The sequence below is a fragment of the Hemitrygon akajei genome, unplaced genomic scaffold, assembly GCF_048418815.1.
Source record: "Hemitrygon akajei unplaced genomic scaffold, sHemAka1.3 Scf000118, whole genome shotgun sequence".
In the NCBI taxonomy this organism is placed as follows: domain Eukaryota; kingdom Metazoa; phylum Chordata; class Chondrichthyes; order Myliobatiformes; family Dasyatidae; genus Hemitrygon; species Hemitrygon akajei.
This window is the reverse complement of record NW_027332004.1, coordinates 61,122-82,840: the sequence shown is the minus strand read 5'-3', so window position 1 is coordinate 82,840 and position 21,719 is coordinate 61,122. Positions and strand designations below refer to the sequence as shown.

At 39.7% G+C, this 21,719-nt stretch overlaps 1 protein-coding gene across 1 annotated transcript in view; it reads left to right on the top strand.

Moving 5' to 3' along the window:
• The first annotated feature begins 524 nt into the window (after positions 1-524).
• LOC140723537 (uncharacterized) overlaps positions 525-21,719 on the top strand; it is a 32,647-nt gene continuing 11,452 nt past the window's right edge. The window contains exons 1-2 of the mRNA XM_073038110.1: positions 525-542; positions 5,646-7,108. Of these exons, the coding sequence (XP_072894211.1) occupies positions 6,049-7,108 (1,060 nt within the window). The 5' untranslated portion in view covers positions 525-542; positions 5,646-6,048. The remainder of the gene's footprint in view (positions 543-5,645; positions 7,109-21,719) is intronic.

Genomic DNA, 21,719 nt, shown 5'->3' with positions numbered 1-21,719 from the left:
TTGGAAACTGGTTGATCGAAAAAAAAGGTGGTTAATTTATGCAAAACACAGGTGGAAATCAACAGATCAGGCAGAAATTTTGGAGAAGAATAAATAGAAAACGTTTAGACAGAGCCCCTTCAGCATGCCTAGCCTGTGTACTCCGCTGCTTAGTTGCTCTCTGAATTGCAGAGTGCCTCCAGCGTTTTGTGTGTGTGCGTCTCTGTATTTCCAGCAACTGCAGAATCTCCTGTGTTTTATATCTGCATTTTACTTTGTCATTAGATACACGTTGATATTGAGTATATTGCATATGGGAGCCGCTTTCTGCGTTAAAACAGCTGCAGATTTTTCTATACACACGATAAAAAGAAATGAGGTATGGACATTGGACCGGTGCTTGCAGAAATGTTTAATGGCACCGTGATTACCCATAGGGCAATGCGTTAAGAATTTCACCGGGGCTGAAGCGCCGATGAACTGCGCAGGCGTCAGGCTGAGGCCGCCCCTGAGTTTCACGCATGCGCGCAGTACACAGAAGCCTTTGAAAATGGCGGTTGCAGGTAAGAGTGATTCTCCGTGTTTTTAACTTAAACACCAACTTTGGGATAATTCCTTTGAATTTCTGACACCGTGACCAGCAATCCCGGGACAGTCCTGCCTTCTTCCCTCTCTCTCAGCCCCACGATCCGTACACGGGCCCCGGGGAGCTTCCGGTTGATGAGGGAATGGGAACCGATGGATCTCTCAGACAGAGCTGAGCTCCAGCTATCCAAATACAAGGATTAGGAACTCGGAGAAAGGGAACAAAATCTTTTACATCAGCAGTTGAGAAAATCGGCATTAGTACTCTTTTCCGTAGATGCTGCCTGGCCTGCTGAGCTCCTCCAGTATTTTGTGTGTGTTGCTTCCTCTACCTCCTCTTGCTCTGGACTTTTCTACCGGTGAGAACATGTTTTGTCCCATTCTCTCTGGGTACGTAATTATATCAAACACCTTTGCCCTGGGCAATAAGTAGCTTTCACATCACAAATGTGCCAGACTCCAGTGAGACAGAGAACTGCCCTTCCCTTCATATTCATTGGGATTGCATTCGCTGAGTTCACCACCCTCAGTCATTGGGGGAGGGTTCAGGGGGAATATTTATGTAGAATACAGAAACTAGTGATGCCTGTTTGCATTTTTTGCTGGAGAATTTGCAAGTGGCAAGAAGTGGAGTGATATTTGGAAATCTGACTTTTTAAAGCATAATTTAGCAAGCAAACGACATATGGACAATATGAAAAAGCTTTGGTGAGAAAATCCTCCATTTCCTGTTACAGGCCTGCTACATAGGTTGTGTGAGAGTGCAGATGAACTCGATCAAACCCAGAGAAGATCAAAGTTCCTATTGACAGTGATTTGCTAGCTGTGAAAATGAATACCTCTCTATATAAAATTCACTGTGCACATCTTGTCACTGGGTAAAAAATGCACAGTACAAGATTTATCTGCACACTGGTTATTACAAATTAGAGGGGAGATTATTACAAATTAGAGGGGTATTGGAGGGAAGGAGGGGAGACCTCCAGTGTCCCTGATGCCCTCCCCTACAAGATGTGCATCCAGCTGCAGCTTGTAACTCTGCACTTCAATGAGCTGCAACTTGAAATGGGTGAATTCCAGATCATCCAGCAGTTGGAGGGGGTGATAGATATGACATGAAGAGAGGTGAGTTACTCCCAAGCTGCAGGACAGATGAAACTGGGTGAGAATCAGGAAGGGGAATGAGGTTAAATATCCATCGCAGAGTACTCTTGTGGCCATTTCACACAACAACAGGTGGACCACTTTAGAAGCTGTTGGGGGAAATTACCTGGCAGAGGAAAGTCAAAAGGCTGATAGGGGATTCGTTAGTTAGAGGAACAGAACAAGAAGGGACGAATATCCTAGTGGTAAGGCTTGCTAGTGGTAGTGAGCAGGGGAGGGGGTGATGTGGTTAAAATAAGCTGTAGGGGGAATGGGAGCCAGAATGACAGAACAGATAGTGGAGAGGGTGAATTGAATTGACTTTATTAGATACATACTTCATAAACATGAGGAGTAGAAATATTTTCCTTACATCTCCATCTAAATGTGCAATGTATAATTTATAGTAGTTTATAATAGATAGTTTGCTCATAGGACAGTCAATATAACATGGAAATGCAATTGTATCAGCATGAATTAATCAGTCTGATGGCCTGGTGGAAGATGATGTCCCGGAGCCTGTTGCTCCTTTTGCTGTGGTACCATTTCCTGGATGGTAGCAGCAGGAACAGTTTGTGGATGGGGTGAATTGGGCCTGTTTGTCCCTGATATTCGTTGGGCCCTTTTTACACACCTGTCCGTGTAAATGTACTGAATCGTGGAAAGTAGATTGTGCAATGTATAATTTCCTTGTTTATATTTAGAGACATTTTTTGGTGTATAAAATGATGAGGGGTATTGAGCGTGTGAGTGGCCAGAGGAGTGTTTTTTTCCCCCAGGGTTGAAATGGTTAATGCCGCTTTTCCACACTCCCATAGACCCTTTGTCCATCTCCTGAGTAAATAGAGTTTGAAAAATATTTAAGATCTCCCCCATCTGCTTTGTTTCCACACGTGGATTGTCATTCCGGTCTTCCAGAGGACCAACTTTGTGCCTTGCAATCCTTTTGCTCTTAATCTATCACTAGAATCCCTGAGGATTATCCTTCACCTTTTCTGTGACAGCAACCTCATGCCATCTTTTAGCCATCCTGATTTATTTCTTATGTGTTCTCTTGCATTTCTTATACTCCATAAGAAACTGACTGCCTATCCCTGTTATGCAATTCCATTTTGTGCTTTACCAGGGTCTCAATTTCTCTTGCAATCCAAGTTTCCCTACAGTTTCTATCTTTACCTTTTATTCGGACATACCCGCTTACTACTTTCAAAATTTTGCTTTGAAGGCCTCCCATTTACCAAGCACACCTTTGCCATAAAGCAGCCTGTCCCAATCCACAGTTGCCAGATCCTAGTGTTGATTCCAGGTGTTGATCCATGTCCTGAACACATCTGCCTTTCCTACGCTGCTCCTTATATTGAAATATACAGGGCTCAGCATATTCACTGTACCATGCTCAACTTTTTCATTCCTGACTTTGTCTGAGGACTGAACAACATCTGTCTCCACAAACACTCCACTACCATTCAGGCTCCCATTCCCCCTGCAACTTTAGTTTAACCCTCCTTACCCCCACCTCCCACCATGCAGATCATTCACCCCTTTGGCTTTCCTCTCCCAGAACAATAAAAAGGAGGTGCATACCAGGTACAGGCAGATAGGAACAAATGGGGTACTTATGAAATACAGGAAATTCAAGTGAACACTTATGAAAGAAATAAAGGCATGAGATTGCCCCAGCATACAAGGTGATAGAGAATCCTCAGGGATTCTGCAGACTTGTTAAGAGCAAAAAGATTGCAAGGGAAAAAAATAATTCTCTGGAAGATCAGAATGGTAATCCATATGAAAGGATAACATAGACTTGGGGAGATATTTTTTTTGCATCCGTATTTACTCAAGAGATGAACACAGAGTCTATAGAAGTGAGGCAAAGCCGCATCAACTTCATGGACCCTGTACAGATTACAGAGGTGGAGGGGTTTGCTGTCTTGAGGCAAATTAGTGTGGATCAATCCCCAGGGCCTGTCAAGTTGTTCACTAGGACCCTGCAGAAGACAAGTGCAGAAATTATTGGGGCCTAAGCACAGATATTTAAATCATCATTAGTGACAGGTGAGGTACTGGAGGATTGGAGGACAGACAACGTTGTTGTGCTGTTCAAGAAAGGCTGTAAAAATAAACTAGGAAATTATACGTTGGTGGGCTTGACATCAGAACTGGGAAAGTTATTGGAATGTGTGTGCAGGAACCAAGTATATACTGTAAATATTTGGATAGGTGTGGACTGATAAAGGATAGACAGCATGGCTCTCGCCAATCTTATAGAGTCTCTCGAGGAAGTTATCAGGAAAGTGGATGAAGGCAAGGCAGTGGATGTTGTCTACATGAACGTCAGCAAGGCACTTGACAAAGTCTCATATGGGAGGTTGGTCAAGAAGGTTCAGTCACTCAGCAGTCAAGATTAGACAGTAAATCGGATGAGACACTGTCTTTGGGAGAAGCCAGAGTGTGGTAGCAGATGGTTGCCTCTCTGACTGGAGGCCTGTGTCTAGTGGTGTGCCACAGGGATCAGTGCTGGATCTGTTGTTGTTTGTCATCTATATCAGTAATCTGGATGATAGTGTGGTTAACTGGATCAGCAAATTTGTGGATGACAATAAGACTGGGGGTTTAGCGGACTGCGAGAAGACTATCATGGCTTGCAGTGTGATCTGGATCAGGTGGGAAAATGGTTTGAGAAATGGAAAATGGAATTTAATGCAGACAAGTGTGAGTTGTTGCACTTTGGTATGACCTACCAAGGGAGGTCTTTCACAGTGACTGGTCGGGCACGGAGGAGTGTTGTGGAAGAAAGGGACCTGGGAATACAAGTCCTTAATTCACTAAAAGTGGTATAACAGGTTGATAGGGATGGAAAGAATGATTTCAGCCCATTGCCCTTCATGAATCAAAGTACTGATAACAATAGATGGATGTTATGTTGACTTCTAGAAGACATTGGTGAGGCCTAATTTGAAGTATTGTGTGCAGTTTTGGTCACCTACCTACAGGAAAGATGTAAAAGAAGTTCAGAGATTTCAGAGAAAATTCACAAGGATGTTGCCATGTCTGGAGGACTTAGGTTATAAGGAAAGATTGAACAAATCAGGACTTTATTCCTTGGAATGCAGAAGATTGAGGGGAGATTTGATTGTGATAGAGAGGCACAGATAGTGTTAATGCAAGCTGGCTTTTTCTACGAAGATTGGGTGGGACGACAACCAGAGGCCATGGGTTAAGGGTGAAAGGTGAAATGTTAAGGGGAACATGAGGGGAAACTTCTTCACACAGACGGTCATCCGGGTGTGGAATGAGCAGCCAGCACGAGTGGTGCATGCGAGCTCGATTTCAACATTTAAGAGGTTTATGTTGGTACCTGGATGGTAGAGGTGTGGGAGTGAGCTGCTTAAATAGTTCAGCACAAACTGGATGGCCCAAAGGGCCTGTTTCTGTGTTGAAATTTTCTATGACTGTGACAACAACCTGAAATAATACAAAAATTCACTCTAAGTCCTTTTAACAGCTGTGTGGACCAACCAGTCATTTCAGCAGGAATTTTTATATGGCGTTAAAACTGTGGCACTTTAAGTTAATAATACATAAAAGAAGATCCCAGCTGCATGTCAAGAAAGATTGTTTGCGTGAGAGTGTTTCAGTTACTGTGGGGCCAGGCACCCATGCAGCTCAGTGGGAACAGGGAATAATACCAATGGAGAGAGTCCAACTGAGCCAGGTCACAAATTGGAGATGGCAGAAATGCCCCATTCTGATAGAGACAGGAAGAGCATCAGGGAATTGATGGTCATTCCAGATACCAGCACTCTGCCCAGTCAGGAGATGATTTCTCTGTCCAACTTGGGTAGAACCTCACTGTAACAGTGTGATACCAGATCAAACCTTAGCAACTCAAGTAATCTCATCTGTAATATTGATGGATTCTGTAAATCTTTTTACAGGTTAAAAACGAGAAGGAATTCATTTCCAGGAAGCTCAAACACGGCACACCAGTTTTGTTGTCACTGTCTAGATATTTAAGGAGCAAGGGATTCAATTGACCATCCTTCCGGCTCAGACTGTGGGGAGGGATTCACTCGATCTTTTGACCAACTGGCAAGACAATCATTTTGCACAGGAGAAAGGCCGTTCACCTGCTCAATGGGAATGGATTCACTCGGTTATCACAATTGAAGGTTCATCAGCAAGTTCACACTGGGCAAGGCCATTCACCTGTTCTGTGTGTGAGAAGGGGTCCAGTCGGTCATCCCACCTGTGAACACACCAATCAGTTCACACCACACCGGGCAGAGGCTGGTGATCTGCTGAATTTCTGGGAAAGGATTCACTCTGTCATCTGACCTAATGGCTCACCAGCGATTTCACACCAGGGAGCGGCCGTACACCTGCTCGGAATGTGGGAAAGGATTTACTCAGTCATCCGACCTGCTGAAACACCAGCGAATTCACACTGGGGAGAAGCCTTTCACCTGCTCAGTCTGTGGGAAGAGATTCACTCTGTCATCCCACCTCCAGATTCACCAGCGAGTTCACACTGGGGAGAAACCGTTCACCTGCTCAGTCTGTGGAAAGGGATTCACTCAGTCATCCACCCTACAGACACATCAGCGAGTTCACACTGGGGAGAAGCCATTCACCTGCTCAGACTGTGGGAAGAGATTCACTGAATCATCCCACCTCCTGAGTCATCAGCGAGTTCACACTGGGGAGAAACCGTTCACCTGCTCAGAATGTGGGAAGAGATTCACTCAGTCATCCAAACTACAGATTCATCAACGAGTTCACACTGGGGAGAAGCCGTTCACCTGCTCAGAATGTGGGAAAGGATTTATTCAGTCATCCGACCTGCAGAAACACCAGCGAGTTCACACTGGGGAGAAGCCGTTCACCTGCTCAGAATGTGGGAAAGGATTTACTCAGTCATCCGACCTGCAGAAACACCTGCGAGTTCACACTGGGGAGAAGCCGTTCACCTGCTCAGACTGTGGGAAGGGATTCACTGAGTTATCCAGCCTACAGAGACATCAGCGAGTTCACACTGGGGAGAAGCCATTCACCTGCTCAGTCTGTGGGAAGAGATTCACTCAGTCATCTCACTTCCAGAGTCACCAGCGAGTTCACACTGGGGAGAAACCGTTCACCTGCTCAGACTGTAGAAAAGGATTCACTGAGTTATCCACCCTACAGAGACATCAGCGAGTTCACACTGGGGAGAAGCCGTTCACCTGCTCAGACTGTGGGAAGGGATTCACTCAGTCATCCACCCTACAGAGACACCAGCGAATTCACACTGGGGAGAAGCCTTTCACCTGTTCAGAATGTGGGAAGAGATTCACTGACTCTTCTACCCTGCAGAAACACCAGCGAGTTCACACTGGGGAGAAGCCGTTCACCTGCTCAGAAAGTGGGAAGAGATTCACTCAGTCATCGCACCTACTGGCACACCTGTCAGTTCGCAATGGGGAGTGGCCATTGTTATGAATCCCTGGGTTTTGTTTGCTGTGGACTGTTATTTTAAGAGAGAGAGATTAAGAAGGTGAATCAGTCTGACTTGCAGCTTGTTTACATCACTGCCAGCTTGTTTATTTTTAACTGAGGGCACAGACACTCAGAGTCAGACGGAGATGAATGAGGAAAAATGGAAGGATATTTGGAGCGTCATAACTGTTTTGATGTATTTGAAAGTTTTAAACTTCTATTTATTGTCTTAATTCTTTTCTTTTAACTCTTTTGTTTATATACATTTATAACACTAATTTTATATCTTAACTTTTGTAGTATCAACCCTTTTTATAATGTGGGTTGTTTGTATTTTTTTTAACTTTATTACGTTCGAGTTGCCGTCTTGAGACATGGGGGTAGTTTTAGTATTAGCTCGCTCGCTTGCCTTTTTTGGCTTTTTTCCTGGGGTTTCGAGGGTGGTGGGAGGGGAATTTTCTTTTTTTTCTTTTTTTTTCGCTTGCTTTTCGCTTAGTTTTATTTTATGGGCTTATATGAAACTACAAAAATGGCTGCAGTGCTGTGACTTCCGGTTTCCTTTTGAACTTACTTCCTTCTTCCGGGTTCATGAGTTCACTTTTCTTTCGAACTTATGTATTAACTGTAATATATATTGTCAATATGGTTAAGACTATTAATTTTGTTTCTTGGAATACTAATGGTTTAAATCATCCGATCAAACGGAAAAAAGTATTCAAAGTATTCCATAGAATGAATGCTAATGTTATTTTTATACAAGAGACTCATGTAAGGAAGATGGATAGTCAGCGGTTGTTTAGGTTCTGGAAGGGCCAACAGTATCACTCAAATTCGCAAGCCAAAGTGAGAGGTGTTTCTATTTTTATAGACTCATCTACTGCTTTTATACATCATGAAACAATTTCAGATCCGCAGGGTAGATTTTTGCTTATTACTGGTTTACTTTTTAATCAAAAAGTTGTTTTAGTTAATGTTTATGCTCTTAATACTGATTGTCCTGAATTTTTTAAATGCTTATTTACTTCCTTTCCCAATCTGAACCAATATAGATTGATAATGGGCGGGGACTTTAATTGTTGTTTAAACCCTGTGATGGATAGATCCAAGCCCATTCAAACTTTTCCGAATAAATCGGCTTCTCTTATTAATTCCTTTATGATTGATTCAGCTATTTGTGAAATTTGGCGTTTTTTACACCCTAATGACAAAGAGTTTTCATACTTTTCCCATGTGTATCACAGTTATTCAAGAATTGATTACTTTTTCATTGATCAGCATTTACTTACAGATGTTATGGATTGTAAATATGACTCCATTACTATATCTGATCATGCACCTTTGAAGTTATCTATTAAGGTGACGGATTCATATATTAGTACTAAAAGTTGGAGGCTTAATCCTGTTTTACTGCAGGACTCTGAGTTTGTTAACTTTATTAAACAGCAAATTGATTTGTTTTTCTCAATAAATTCTACAGCAGAGATCTCTAGTGGAATTTTGTGGGACACTTTTAAGGCATATATTCGTGGACAGATTATTTCATATTCTGCCGGAGTTAGGAAACGAACTAATTCCAAAATATTAACATTAGTTGATAAAATTAAGGCAATTGACAAGATCTATTCATCAACTCCTGGTAAAGAACTTTATAAAGAAAGAGTGGAACTTCAAATGGAGCATAGTTTATTATTAACCTCCTCGATTGAAAGTCAGTTAATTAAATCGAAAGCTCAATTTTATACATATGGAGATAAGTCAGGTAAACTACTAGCTAATCAATTGAAAATTGCTTCGGATAAGCGACAAATTGCTAGGATTCGTAAACAAGATGGTACTTTGACGATTGATCATAAAGAGATAAATAAAGCCTTTCAAGATTTTTATAATTCCTTATATCAATCAGAATGTACTAAGGACTCTTCTATAATGAACGAATTTTTAGGGAAATTGAATATTCCAAAAGTAACTGTTGAAGATAGTGTATTTTTGGATACACCTATTACGGAGTCTGAAATAGAAAAGGCTATTTTTTCAATGAACTCGGGTAAAGCTTCAGGTCCAGATGATTTTTCTGTAGAATTTTTTAAATCCCTTTCTTCTATACTTTCTCCTTGGCTTTGTAAAATTTTTAAAGATGCATTAAGTATAGGTAAACTACCACAATCTTTTTATGAAGCTTCTATTTCTTTAATTCTTAAAAAAGATAAAGACCCTACTGAATGTGCATGCTATCGACCTATATCTTTGCTGAATACGGATTTTAAGATTTTTAGTAAAATTTTGGCTATTAGATTAGAAAATATATTGCCTCGGATTATTTCTGAGGATCAGACTGGATTTATTAAAAATCGCTATTCATCTTTTAACATTAGAAAATTAATTAATATTGTTTATACCTCTGCATCTAAAATCCCAGAATGTGTTATCTCTTTAGATGCTGAAAAAGCATTTGATAGAGTCGAATGGTCATATTTATTTAATACATTGCAACATTTTAATTTTAGTTCAAAATTTATATCATGGATCAAATTAATATATCATAAACCTTTAGCTTCGGTCTTTACCAATAATCAAAGATCCCCTTTTTTTCAGTTATTTCGGGGTACAAGGCAAGGTTGTCCTTTGAGCCCTTTATTATTTGACATTGCTTTAGAACCCTTGGCTATAGCCATTCGTGAATCACCCAATATTTTAGGCATTACCTGTGGAGAGACGATGTATAAGGTATCATTATATGCGTATGATTTGTTATTATATATATCTGACCCTGAAAGATCTATTCCTGCTATTTCTTCTTTGCTTGCTCAATTTAGTAATTTTTCTGGTTATAAATTGAATTTTAATAAGAGTGAACTCTTTCCATTAAATATGCATATTTCAATCTATAATCATGTACCATATAGAATCGTTACAGATAATTTTACTTATTTAGGTATTAAAATTACTAAAAAACATAAAGATTTGTTTAAAACTAATTTTTTACCCTTAATAGATCAAATTAAGCAACTTGCTAATAGATGGTCCCCACTATCTTTGTCTTTGGTAGGCAGAGTTAATGCCATTAAGATGATGATACTACCTAAATTTCTATATTTATTTCAAGCATTACCAATTTTTATCCCTAAATCTTTTTTTGATATGGTTGACTCTAAAATATCTGCGTATTTGTGGCAGAACAAAAATCCTAGATTAGGTAAAAAATATTTACAGAAGCCTAAGAAGGAGGGCGGCTTGGCTCTACCAAACTTAAGATTTTACTATTGGGCAGTTAATATACGGTATTTGATATTTTGGACACAAGAATTGACTACAGTTGCTGGCCCACAATGGGTAAATTTGGAATGTAAATCTGTGCAAGATTTCTCATTGATCTCAATCTTAGGATCTTCACTTCCTTTCTCGTTACTCAAAATGAATAAACAGATAACTAATCCCATAGTTAAGTATACATTACGAATCTGGTTTCAATTTCGTAAATCTTTTGGCTTGAATAAGTTTATGCTGTCAAGTCCTATAATATCTAACTACTTCTTCCGACCATCATCTATAGATCAAGCTTTTCTCTTATGGAAAACAAAAGGTATAACATGTTTTCGTGATCTGTTTTTGGATGATAACATTATGTCCTTTGAACAGTTATCTAATAAATATAATTTATCTAAAACCCATTTCTTTAGATACTTACAAGTTAGAAATTTTCTATATAAGTCTTTTTCGAAAGAATGTCCATTGGACATTACAGAAAGAATTTTAACTTTTAATCCTTATCAAAAGGGTTTAGTAGCTATCATTTATAATATGATTATGAATGTACAGCCAGATATATCAGAAAAAATTAAGAAGGAATGGCAGGAAGAATTGCATTGTCCTATATCTACTGAGCAATGGGTAAAAATTTTATCATTGGTAAACTCATCCTCTATTTGTGCTAAACATGCTCTAATACAATTTAAGGTTGTGCATAGAGCTCACATGTCTAAAAATAAACTTGCTCGATTTTATTCTTGTGTTAATCCAACCTGTGATAGATGTCATTCTGATATTGTTTCATTGACCCATGTTTTGGTCTTGTCCTTGTTTACAAAACTATTGGAAGGATATTTTCAATATCATTTCAAGAGTTTTAAATATTAATCTTCAACCACATCCTTTTACTGCAATTTTTGGTCTACCAATGATAGATAATATGTGTCTATCCGCTTCATCCCAACGAATGATTGCATTTGTCACACTAATGGCTAGAAGATCTATTTTACTGAACTGGAAAGAAATTAATCCTCCAACTGTATTTCAGTGGTTCTCTCAAACCATTTCCTGTTTGAGTTTAGAAAAAATTAGAAGCGTGGTTTTTAACTCTTCAGTTAAATTTGAGGAAACTTGGAGACCATTTATTCAACATTTTCATACGAATTAAATGGTCTGATCCTGAACCTTATTGTTACTATCCTGAATTGTATAAATGGAGGTTTGGAGTCATTGGCACCACTGTATGTATTTAACATTATACAATTGCCCATTTAGTTGTTTTTTTTTCTCCTTAGTTGTGTTTTTTTTCCAATTCTTTTTTTTTTGGGGGGGGGGGTTTCTTTTTCTTTTTAAATCCTTTACATTAATACTGTAAGTTTGGGAGACTTTATATATTGATTAATACATAACTGATTGTTAATGAATCTATTAATTGTGTACTCTCAAATGTTTTGTACTTATATATTACTTATGTTTCTTCTTAAAAATCAATAAAAAGATTTGAAAAGAAAAGAAGGAGGTGTTGTGGATAATGAGGTGGGTTTTCAAAGCCTGCAGGGAGATTTATGCCGGTTAGAAGAATGGGCTGAACGTTGGCAGATGGAGTTTAATGCTGAGAAGTGTGAGGTTCTACATTTTGGCAGGAATAATCCAAATAGAACATACAGGGTAAATGGTAGGGCATTGAGAAATGCAGTGGAACAGAGAGATCTAGGAATAACAGTGCATAGTTCCCTGAAGGTGGAGTCTCATGTAGATAGGGTGGTGAAGAAGGCTTTTGGAACGCTGGCCTTTATAAATCAGAGCATTGAGTACAGAAGTTGGGATGTAATGTTAAAATTGTACAAGGCACTGGTAAGGCCAAATTTGGAATATTGTGTACAGTTCTGGTCACCGAATTATAGGAAAGATATCAATAAATTAGAGAGAGTGCAGAGACGATTTACTAGGATGTTACCTGGGTTTCAGCACTTAAGTTACAGAGAAAGGTTGAACAAGTTAGGTCTCTATTCATTGGAGCGTAGAAGGTTGAGGCGGGATTTGATCGAGGTATTTAAAATGTTGAAAGGGATAGATAGAGTTGACGTGAATAGGCTGTTTCCATTGAGAGTAGGGGAGATTCAAACGAGAGGACATGATTTGAGAGTTAGGGGGCAAAAGTTTAAGGGAAACACGAGGGGGTATTTCTTTACTCAGAGAGTGATAGCTGTGTGGAATGAGCTTCCTGTAGAAGTAGTAGAGGCCAGTTCAGTTGTGTCATTTAAGGTAAAATTGGATAGGAAAGGAGTGGAGGGTTATGGGCTGAGTGCGGGTAGGTGGGACTAGGTGAGATTAAGAGTTCGGCATGGACTAGGAGGGCCGGAATGGCCTGTTTCCGTGCTGTGATTGTTATATGGTTATATGGTATAACAAAGGAAACTGGCAAGCCTGAGAATGAAGCATTTGACTCGTCGGAGAATTTTCACAAGCCAAACGTGGTCCCAGTTAGGCTAATGAACTCGGTTGTTTCAGAAAACATTGATAACAAGTTGGCTCATCTGCAGCCAAAGCAAAAACAACAGCTGAAGGAATTAATTCTGCAGTTTAAAGAATTATTTCCCGATATTCCCAAGCAAACCACGGTCGCAATACATGATGTAGATATTGGTTAAACCGATAAAACAACACCAATATCGCATGAACGTAAAAAAGTGTAAATTGGCTGAGGAAGAAATTGAATATATGCTGGAAAATGGTATTATTAGTCCTTCAGCATCAGATTGGAGTCACCATGCGTTATTGTGCCCAAACCTAATGGTAGTGTTAGATTTTGCACTGATTATAGGAAGGAAAATGCAGTAACAAAAACAATGATAAGGTTGGAATAGCTAATTTCTTACAAAGATTGATCTGTTGTTAGGGTATTGGTGTGTTCTATTGATGGACAGATGTAGAGAAATTTCTGCATTTGTGACACTATCTGGTTTGTGTGAATACAATATCTTAATATAAAAATGCTCCAGGAACATCCCAGAGAATGATTTTGAAATTCGAGAGTTAGAACACACAGATGCCTATATTGATGACTTAGTCACAGGGAGTGACACTTGGGAAGAGCATATCTCTGCAGTAGAAAAGCTGTTTGACAGGTTTTCCCAGGCCAGCCTTACAGTTAACTTGTCTGAGAGTGAATTTGGCTATGACACGGTGACCTGTCTTGGCTATGTTGTAGGTCAAAGCAAGTTGGCTCCTGTTCGGGCAAAAGTCCAGGCAATTTCTTAAGTTCCTATTCTGACTGCTAAGAAGGCTCTTAGAAGGTTTCTGGGAATGGATGGATATTATTGTAAGTTCTGTCAGAACTTTGATGCTATCGCTCTTCCTCTGACTAATCTCCTGAAGAAGGGTGAAAACTTTGTTTGGACCGAGCCTTGTCAGGAGGCATTTGATCGATTGTTATCAGTATTTCAGATTAGGCCAATCAATGTAGTGCTGTCAGCAAATTTAATTAGCAGATTGGAGCTGTGGGTGGCAACACAAGTCATGGGTGCACAGAAAGTAAAGGAGAGGGCCAAAGAGACAACCCTGTGGGTTATGTGTCCTGAGGGTCAGAGAGACAGAGGAGATGGAGCCCACTCTTACCACCTGCCGGCGATCTGACAGGATCCAGCTACACAAGGCAGGGTGAAGGCCGAGGTCTCTGAGCTCCTTGTGGATACTTCATGCCTTTGTATGGCTACTGCTCTGCCCATGACTGCAAGGAACTGCAGAAAACTTTGCAGGGCAGAGAACATCAGAGAAACAAGCCTCCAGTCCGTGGACTCTTCCTACACTTCCCCTCCCTCGGAAAAGCAGGCCATGTACTCAAGTAACCTCACAACCTGGACATTTTTGCAGCAAACCTGCTCCCACATTGGCGGAGAGATACAAAAGCCTTAAAGTGCGTGACACCAGGCTCAAGGACGGCTTCCTGTCTGCAGTTATAAGCCAAATGAATGATAAAATGGACTCGGCCTCACAATGTAATTCGATGTGACCCTGCATCATATGTCTATCTGCACTGCACTTTCTCTGCAGCCATAATGCTTTGTTACAGTGAGTGTTTTGTCGTATATCAGCTCAATGTACTGTTGTAATGTATCGATCTGTGTAGATGGTACGTCAGTCAAGATTTTCACTGTGTCTCAGTACGTAATAAGAATAAACAAATACCCCGTTTTAATTGTGTGGAAATATTAGACAGACTGAGCTTCTGCTCTGGAACTTCAGAAGGAAACTGAACTGTTGTCATTTCTGTGGAATGCAAAAAAATAGAAAAGGCTTCAATCTCACATTACGATCTGCGGTAACTGGGATCAGGTGACCGGTGGTGGGTCTCGCATATCAATATCAGAATCAGGTTTAATAGCACCAGCATGTGTCATGAAATTTGTTGTCTCTGCGGCAACAGTAGAACCTAATTCATAACCATAGATTTTAACAATTGTGATTTAATATAATAATATAAATATTACATAGTTAAATTATATAAATAGTACGAAATGAAAAAAAAACGATGTAATAAACTATTTTAATTGTGTGGAACTATTTGACTGACTGGGTTGTTGCTTTGGAAGTAGTGGAGTGAAGCTTAATTAAACTCTACACATTTATGAGAAGCGCAGAGAAATAGAAAAGGCTAAATTCTCACATAAATGGGTCAGACACCCAGAAACATTGGCAGCACTTCAGCAGATAAAAACAGTGAAATGAAACATGGTGAAAATATTGCAGATAAAAACATATTGTCCACCCACAACCAGAGGACGTGACCGATCCGGATCTCACTGCCTTGTCAGAACGGGGAAAGATGAAGGTACACGTGCACGTAGAGCAGTGACCCGCAGATGCTGCAGATCTGCGGAAAACGTGAACAGGAAACGGGATCACGTGACAGGATTGATGTCTCCCCCCCCCCCCCCCTCCCCACCCCAGGCAGTGACTCGAGCTACCCACTACTCTGTGGAAAGAAGCAAACTTGGCTCTCACATCTCCTCTCACCTTAAATGTATCAGACATTTCAACCCCCAGAACAAATATATCGTATGTCCACTCTATCTATTTCTCTCGTAATCTTATAAACGTCCATCCAGTCTCACCCCAGCCTGTTCCGCTCTGGAGAAAACAACACAAGATTGTCCAGCCTCTCGTTATAGCTCATGCCGTCTAAACCAGGCAGTGTCCTGATAAACCTCTTCTGCGCCCTGTCCAAAGCCCCGACATCCTTCCGAGAATGGGGGTGACCAGAACTGTATGAAACACTCCAGTTGTGGTCTAACTAGTTTTATAAAGCTGTGTTACGAACTGTAACGTTTTAGAAACGAACCAGCAGCAATAGAGTTCACAGTAGACTCTGGTTTTGATGTTAAAACCACTCTCTATTAGTATCTACTTATAATATAGAAACTTAAACGAAATAAAGTTAACAGTGTTAAGTGCCTATATGTGTAAATATAACTCCCAGACTATCGAGCCTGAGGGAACAAAGCTCAGAGTCTTGAGATGGTAAAGTACGAATGTTCAGTAATCCACGGAATAAATGATCGTCGGGAGATATTTGTGATCCAGGGTGGAACGTAGAGAAAAGGCCGTTACTTCAAAATAACCGTCGACGAAGTTCTTATCCGTTGAATCGTCCACATACGAGTTCTCAGCGAAAGTGACCTGTCACAGGAATACCGTCTTCCAGGGGTTACACACAACATACCCAGGCAAGGGTTAACACAAGATATTCCAAAATCCACTCCTATGGATTATACGAAGTGACAGCCACACACATTCGTTGTGGTTCTGTGTACCGATTATCAACCCACTCTTGTGGGCATAGGAGAGTTCCAAGCCTCAGCTGCGACTAACTGAAGCGATCAGCTTTTCCAGTCTCTCTCTCTCTCTCTCTCTCTCTCTCTCTCTCTCTCTCTTTAGTCTGCAGATCGCTCTCTCTCTCTTATGGTTCAGTCCACAGTCAGCGCTGTCAGCCTGTGACTGACGTCATAGCCCCGCCTCCTCACGCCGGCGCTCTTAAAGAAACAGTCACAGTACGACCGCAGGCTCGGAACAACCGCAACACAACTTCCCGACTTTTGAACTCAATGTTTCAACTAATAAAGACAACCATGCCATTTGCCTTCTTAACCACCCGATCAATCTGTGCAGTCTCTTTCAGGGAGTCTAAGATCCCTCTGATCATCAACACTGTTCAGGGTTTTGCATTTAACAGTGTACTGTCTCATACATTCGACCTACCGAGCTGCCAAGATGATCATCACTAATGAAATCTCACTGAGATTTCTCAGGTCCTGTTGAATTTATTGCCAAGTGCACAAGTACGGGAAGGTACAGGTACAGAGAAACACTGACTTGTGGCAGCATCACAGGCAAGTACATTCAGATAACACACGGAACATAAATTATACGATTCTTTGTCAGAAACAATCTATAAATATGTTTTATGTTAATAACGATATATAAAATACACTGTGTCATGATCAATATTAAAATGTCAATTTTGTCAATAACAGAGTTGGAAATGTTGAATTTGGTTCCTGTCTCCATTCCTCGTATAATCCACAACCAGCTCCTTTGTTTTTGTCACAATGAGGGAGAGGTTGTTTTCTTGACACCACTGTGTCGGGGTGATGACTTCTTCTCTGTAGGCTGCCTCGTTATTATTTGAGATCAGGCCAGTCAGTGTATTGTCGTCAGCAAATTTAATTAGCAGATTGGTGCTGTGGGTGGCGACACGTCATGGGAATACAGAGAGTAAAGGAGGCGGCAAGGAGACACCCCTGTGTGCTGAGGGTCAGAGGGACAGAGGTGAGGGAGCCCACTGTTACCACCTGCCGGCAATGTGACAGGAAGTCCAGGATCCAGCTACACAAGGCAGGGTGAAGGCCGAGGTCTCTGAGCTTCTTGTTGATACTTTAATCCTTCGTACGGCTACTGCTCTGCCCATGACTGCAAGGAACTGCAGAGAACTTTGGAGAACAGAGAACATCAGAGAAACAAGCCTCCCCTCCATGGACTCTTCCTACACTTCCCCTGCCTCGGAAAAGCAGGTCATGTACTCAAAGATCCTCACAACCTGGACATACTTGCTGCAAACCCGCTCCCCCATCGGGGAAGAGACACAAAAGCCTTGAAGCGCGTAACACCAGACTCAAGGTCGGTTTCCTGTCTACAGTTACAAGCCAATTGAATGATAAAATGGACTCGACCTCACAATGTAACTCGACGTGACTCTGCACCATATGTCTAGTGATTGTTTTGCCAGTTTCATTTTTAATTTTTAGAATCTTTTTTATTGATACATAATCTTCTACAGGATATATGTCAAACTCAAGGCCCGCAGGCCAAATCCAACCCGCGGTGGAATTATCTTTGGCCCGCGAGATAATATCTAATTACTATTCAAGCTGGCCCCAGTAATCGAAGCGCCTATGGCGTATGATATGGCTAATGCTGAGTTTATTCAGGTACCAGGTTTTCAGGGTTTTTTTGTGTTTATTCGGCAGTCTTGCTCGGCAGTCTTCTTCATAAGAAACGGAATTTGTAAAGTGAAACACTTTGTAGTTATAGCAGAGACTGAGACACATGAGAGCAGGCTGAAAAAACGGAGGCAACGAAAGCTGTGTTCGCACGCGTCCGACAGATCCGGCCTGCATGAAGCTGCATTTTGCTCAATCCGGCCCGTGACCTAAAATGAGTTTGACACCCCTGTTCTACAGCTATAAATTGATACAAAACGTCAATAGATTAATATGTATACAATTAATAAAGCTGAAAAAACTGATCGTAAAATATAACAATGGAAATATATATATATATAAAGGGAAAAAATACACCATCTAACTCGGAAAAGAACCCAGTAACCACAAAAAAGGGGGGGGGGGGGAACCCATTTGGAATGAACCCTCCGGAGCAATACGTTTGACCATCATCTAAATTTTTTAAAAAAGAATCATCAACCGCCATTTCCTATTTATAAAAAAAAATTGGATGGAAACCATATAGCATAATTCAAATTAAATGATAATATTTGGCAAAAGAACCCCATCTTCTCTCAAAATCGAATCGAGGATCAAAAGTTCTACTTCTATTTTTTCCAAACTAAGACATAACATTCCTTGAGAAAACGATTCAATTAATGTAGGGGAAGAAATATTTTTCCATTTTAATAAAATAGTCCTTCTTGTCAGTAGTGTAACAAATGCAATTACATGTTGATCTGAAGATGAAATACCCTGAATCTGATGTGGAGGTATTCCAAATAGAACAGTCAATCTATTAGGTTGTAAATTAATTTTCAGAGCTTTAGAAATTGCTGAAAATAAAGATTTCCAAAACGATTTTAATGAAAAACATGAACAGAACATATGTGAAAAGTAGCTACTTCAGTTTTACATCTATCACAGCATTTGTCTATACTAGGAAATATTTTAGATAGTCTCTCCTTTGTTAAATAATAACGGTGAACAGTTTTAAATTGAATTAAACAATTGTTGGCACATACAGAAGAAGAATTTACATTTTTCAAAACTCGAAGCCAATCTTCATTAACAAAGGTCATATTAAGTTCTCTCTCCCAATCCTGTTTAATCTTTAGTGATAGGTTCTCGTTTTGTAACAAAAATAAATTATAAATTCTGCCAATGGAACCTTTCACTAAGGGATTCAATTTCAAAATGGTATCCAACAAATCAGATTCTTGTAAACATGGAATCTTAGGTAAATATTGTAAAAAATGTCTAAACTGAACATATTGCAAAAAAATGTGTATGGGCGAGAGAAAGTGTGTTAATTAACTCTTCAAAGATCATAATGGACCATCACAAAATAAATCTGTAAAAGAATGGATCCCTTTATTTTTCCATAGGAGAAAAATGGGGTCAGTTGTTGAAGGTATAAATGAGAAGTTTCGATGTAAAAAACTAGTCATCTTAAATTGTTTAAAATTTTTTAAAAAACGAAACTGAACCCAAATCCGTAGGGATTGTTTAATAACCGGGTAAAGATTTAAATTTGGAATTTTAGAGAGCTGTAAAAGTAATGGAGCTCCTAATATTGAAGTTAAATGAAATTGTTTAACTGCTTTTAATTCCAAATCAACCCATAATGGATTTTGGTTCTTATTAAGACAATATAACCAAAAACAGAATTGTCTAATGTTCTCAGCCCAATAATACAGTCTTAAAGCAGGAAGTGCAAGTCCACCATCTTTTTCAGATTTTTGTAAATGATACTTATTAATTCTTGGACTCTTATGGTTCCAAATAAAGGAAGAAATAAGTGAGTCAATTTGATCGAAATTTTTTTAGTTAAAAAGATAGGTATATTTTGGAAAATATATAAAAATCTAAGTAAAATAATTTTACCAGCATGAATACGACCTATTAAAGAAAAAGTAAGTGGATTCCATCTAGAAAATTGTTGTTTCATGGAGTCCATTAAAGGAACTATTTTCCCTTTATAGAGATCTTTATATTTTTTAGTAATTATAATACCCAAATATCTAAATGTATTAACAGTTCTAAAAGGAATATCATTATATATACTAACAGGGACATTTAATGGAAACAATTCACTTTTATTCAAGTTAAGTTTATATCCAGAAAATTTAGCGAAATCTTTAAGTGTTTCCAAAAGATTAGGAATTGATTCCTCAAAATTTGAAATAAAAACCAAAAGATCATCTGCATAAAGAGAAATCTTATGTATGGTTCCATTCATAGAGATACCAAGAATATTTTTAGCTTCACGTAGTGTTATAGCTAAAGGTTCCAATACAAGATTAAATAATAATGGGCTTAATGGACATCCCTGTCTAGTTCCACGAGAAAGTGAGAAAAAAAGAAGACCTGCAGTTCTTAGATAGATAGATAGATAGATAGATAGATAGATAGATAGATAGATAGATAGATAGATAGATAGATAGATAGATAGATAGATAGATAGATTTATTCATCCCCATGGGGAAATTCAAAATATTTTTCCATTGTCCCATACACTTGTTGTAGCAAAAACTAATTACATACAATACTTAACTCAGTCAAAATATGATATGCATCTAAATCACTTAGTAATAACAAGCTCAAGGGTGGCTTCCTGTCTGTGGTTATAAGCCAAATGAATGATAACATGGTCTCGGCCTCACAATGTAACTCGACGTGACCCTGCACCATATGTCTATCTGCACTGCACTTTCTCTGCAGCCATAATGCTTTGTTACAGTTATTGTTCGGTCATATATCAGCTCAATGTACTGTTGTAATGTATCGATCTGTGTGGATGGTACGTCAGGCAAGATTTTCACTGTAGCTCAGTACATTAAGAGAATAAACAAATTTTCCATCTTAATTACGTGGAAATATTAGACAGACTGAGCTTCTGCTTTTGAACCACAGAAGGAAACTGAACTGTTGTCATTTCTGTGGAAAGCAAATAAATGGAAAGGGCTTCAATCTCACATTACGATCTGCGGTAACTGGGATCAGGTGACCGGTGTTGGGTCTCCCATATCAATATCAGAATCAGGTTTAATAGCACCGGCATATGTCATGAAATTCATTGTCTCTGCCACAGCAGTAGAACCTAATCAATAACAATAGATTTTAACAATTGTGGATTAAAATAAGAATATACATATTATGTAGTTAAATTATATAAATAGTACAAAAATATATATTTTTTAAATGTAACAAACTATTTTAATTGTGTAGAACTATTTGACTGACTGGGTTGATGCTTTGGAAATTGTGGAGTGAAGCTTAACTGAACTGTACACATTTATGAGAAGCGCAGAGAAATAGAAAAGGCTGAATTCTCACATAAATGGGTCAGAAACCCAGAAACATTGGCTGCACTTCAGCAGGTAAAAACAGTGGAATGAAACATGGTGAAAATATTGCAGGGAAAAAAAAATTGTCCACCACAACGAGAGGACGTGACAGATCCGGATCTCACTGCCTTGTCTGAACGGGGAAAGGTGAAGCTACACGGACACGTAGAGCAGTGACCCGCAGATGCTGCAGATCTGCAGAAAAACATGAACAGGAAACGGGATCACGTGACGGTGGAGGGTCTCCCACCCCAGGCAGTGACTCCAGCTGCCCACTACTCTGTGGAAAGAAGCAAACTTGTCGCTCATATCTCCTCTCACCTCAAATGTATTAGACATTTCAACCCCGGGAAAAATATATCGTCTGTCCTCTCGTAATCTTATAAACGTCCATCCAGTCCCACCCCAGCCTGCGCCGCTCTGGAGAAAACAACACAAGTTT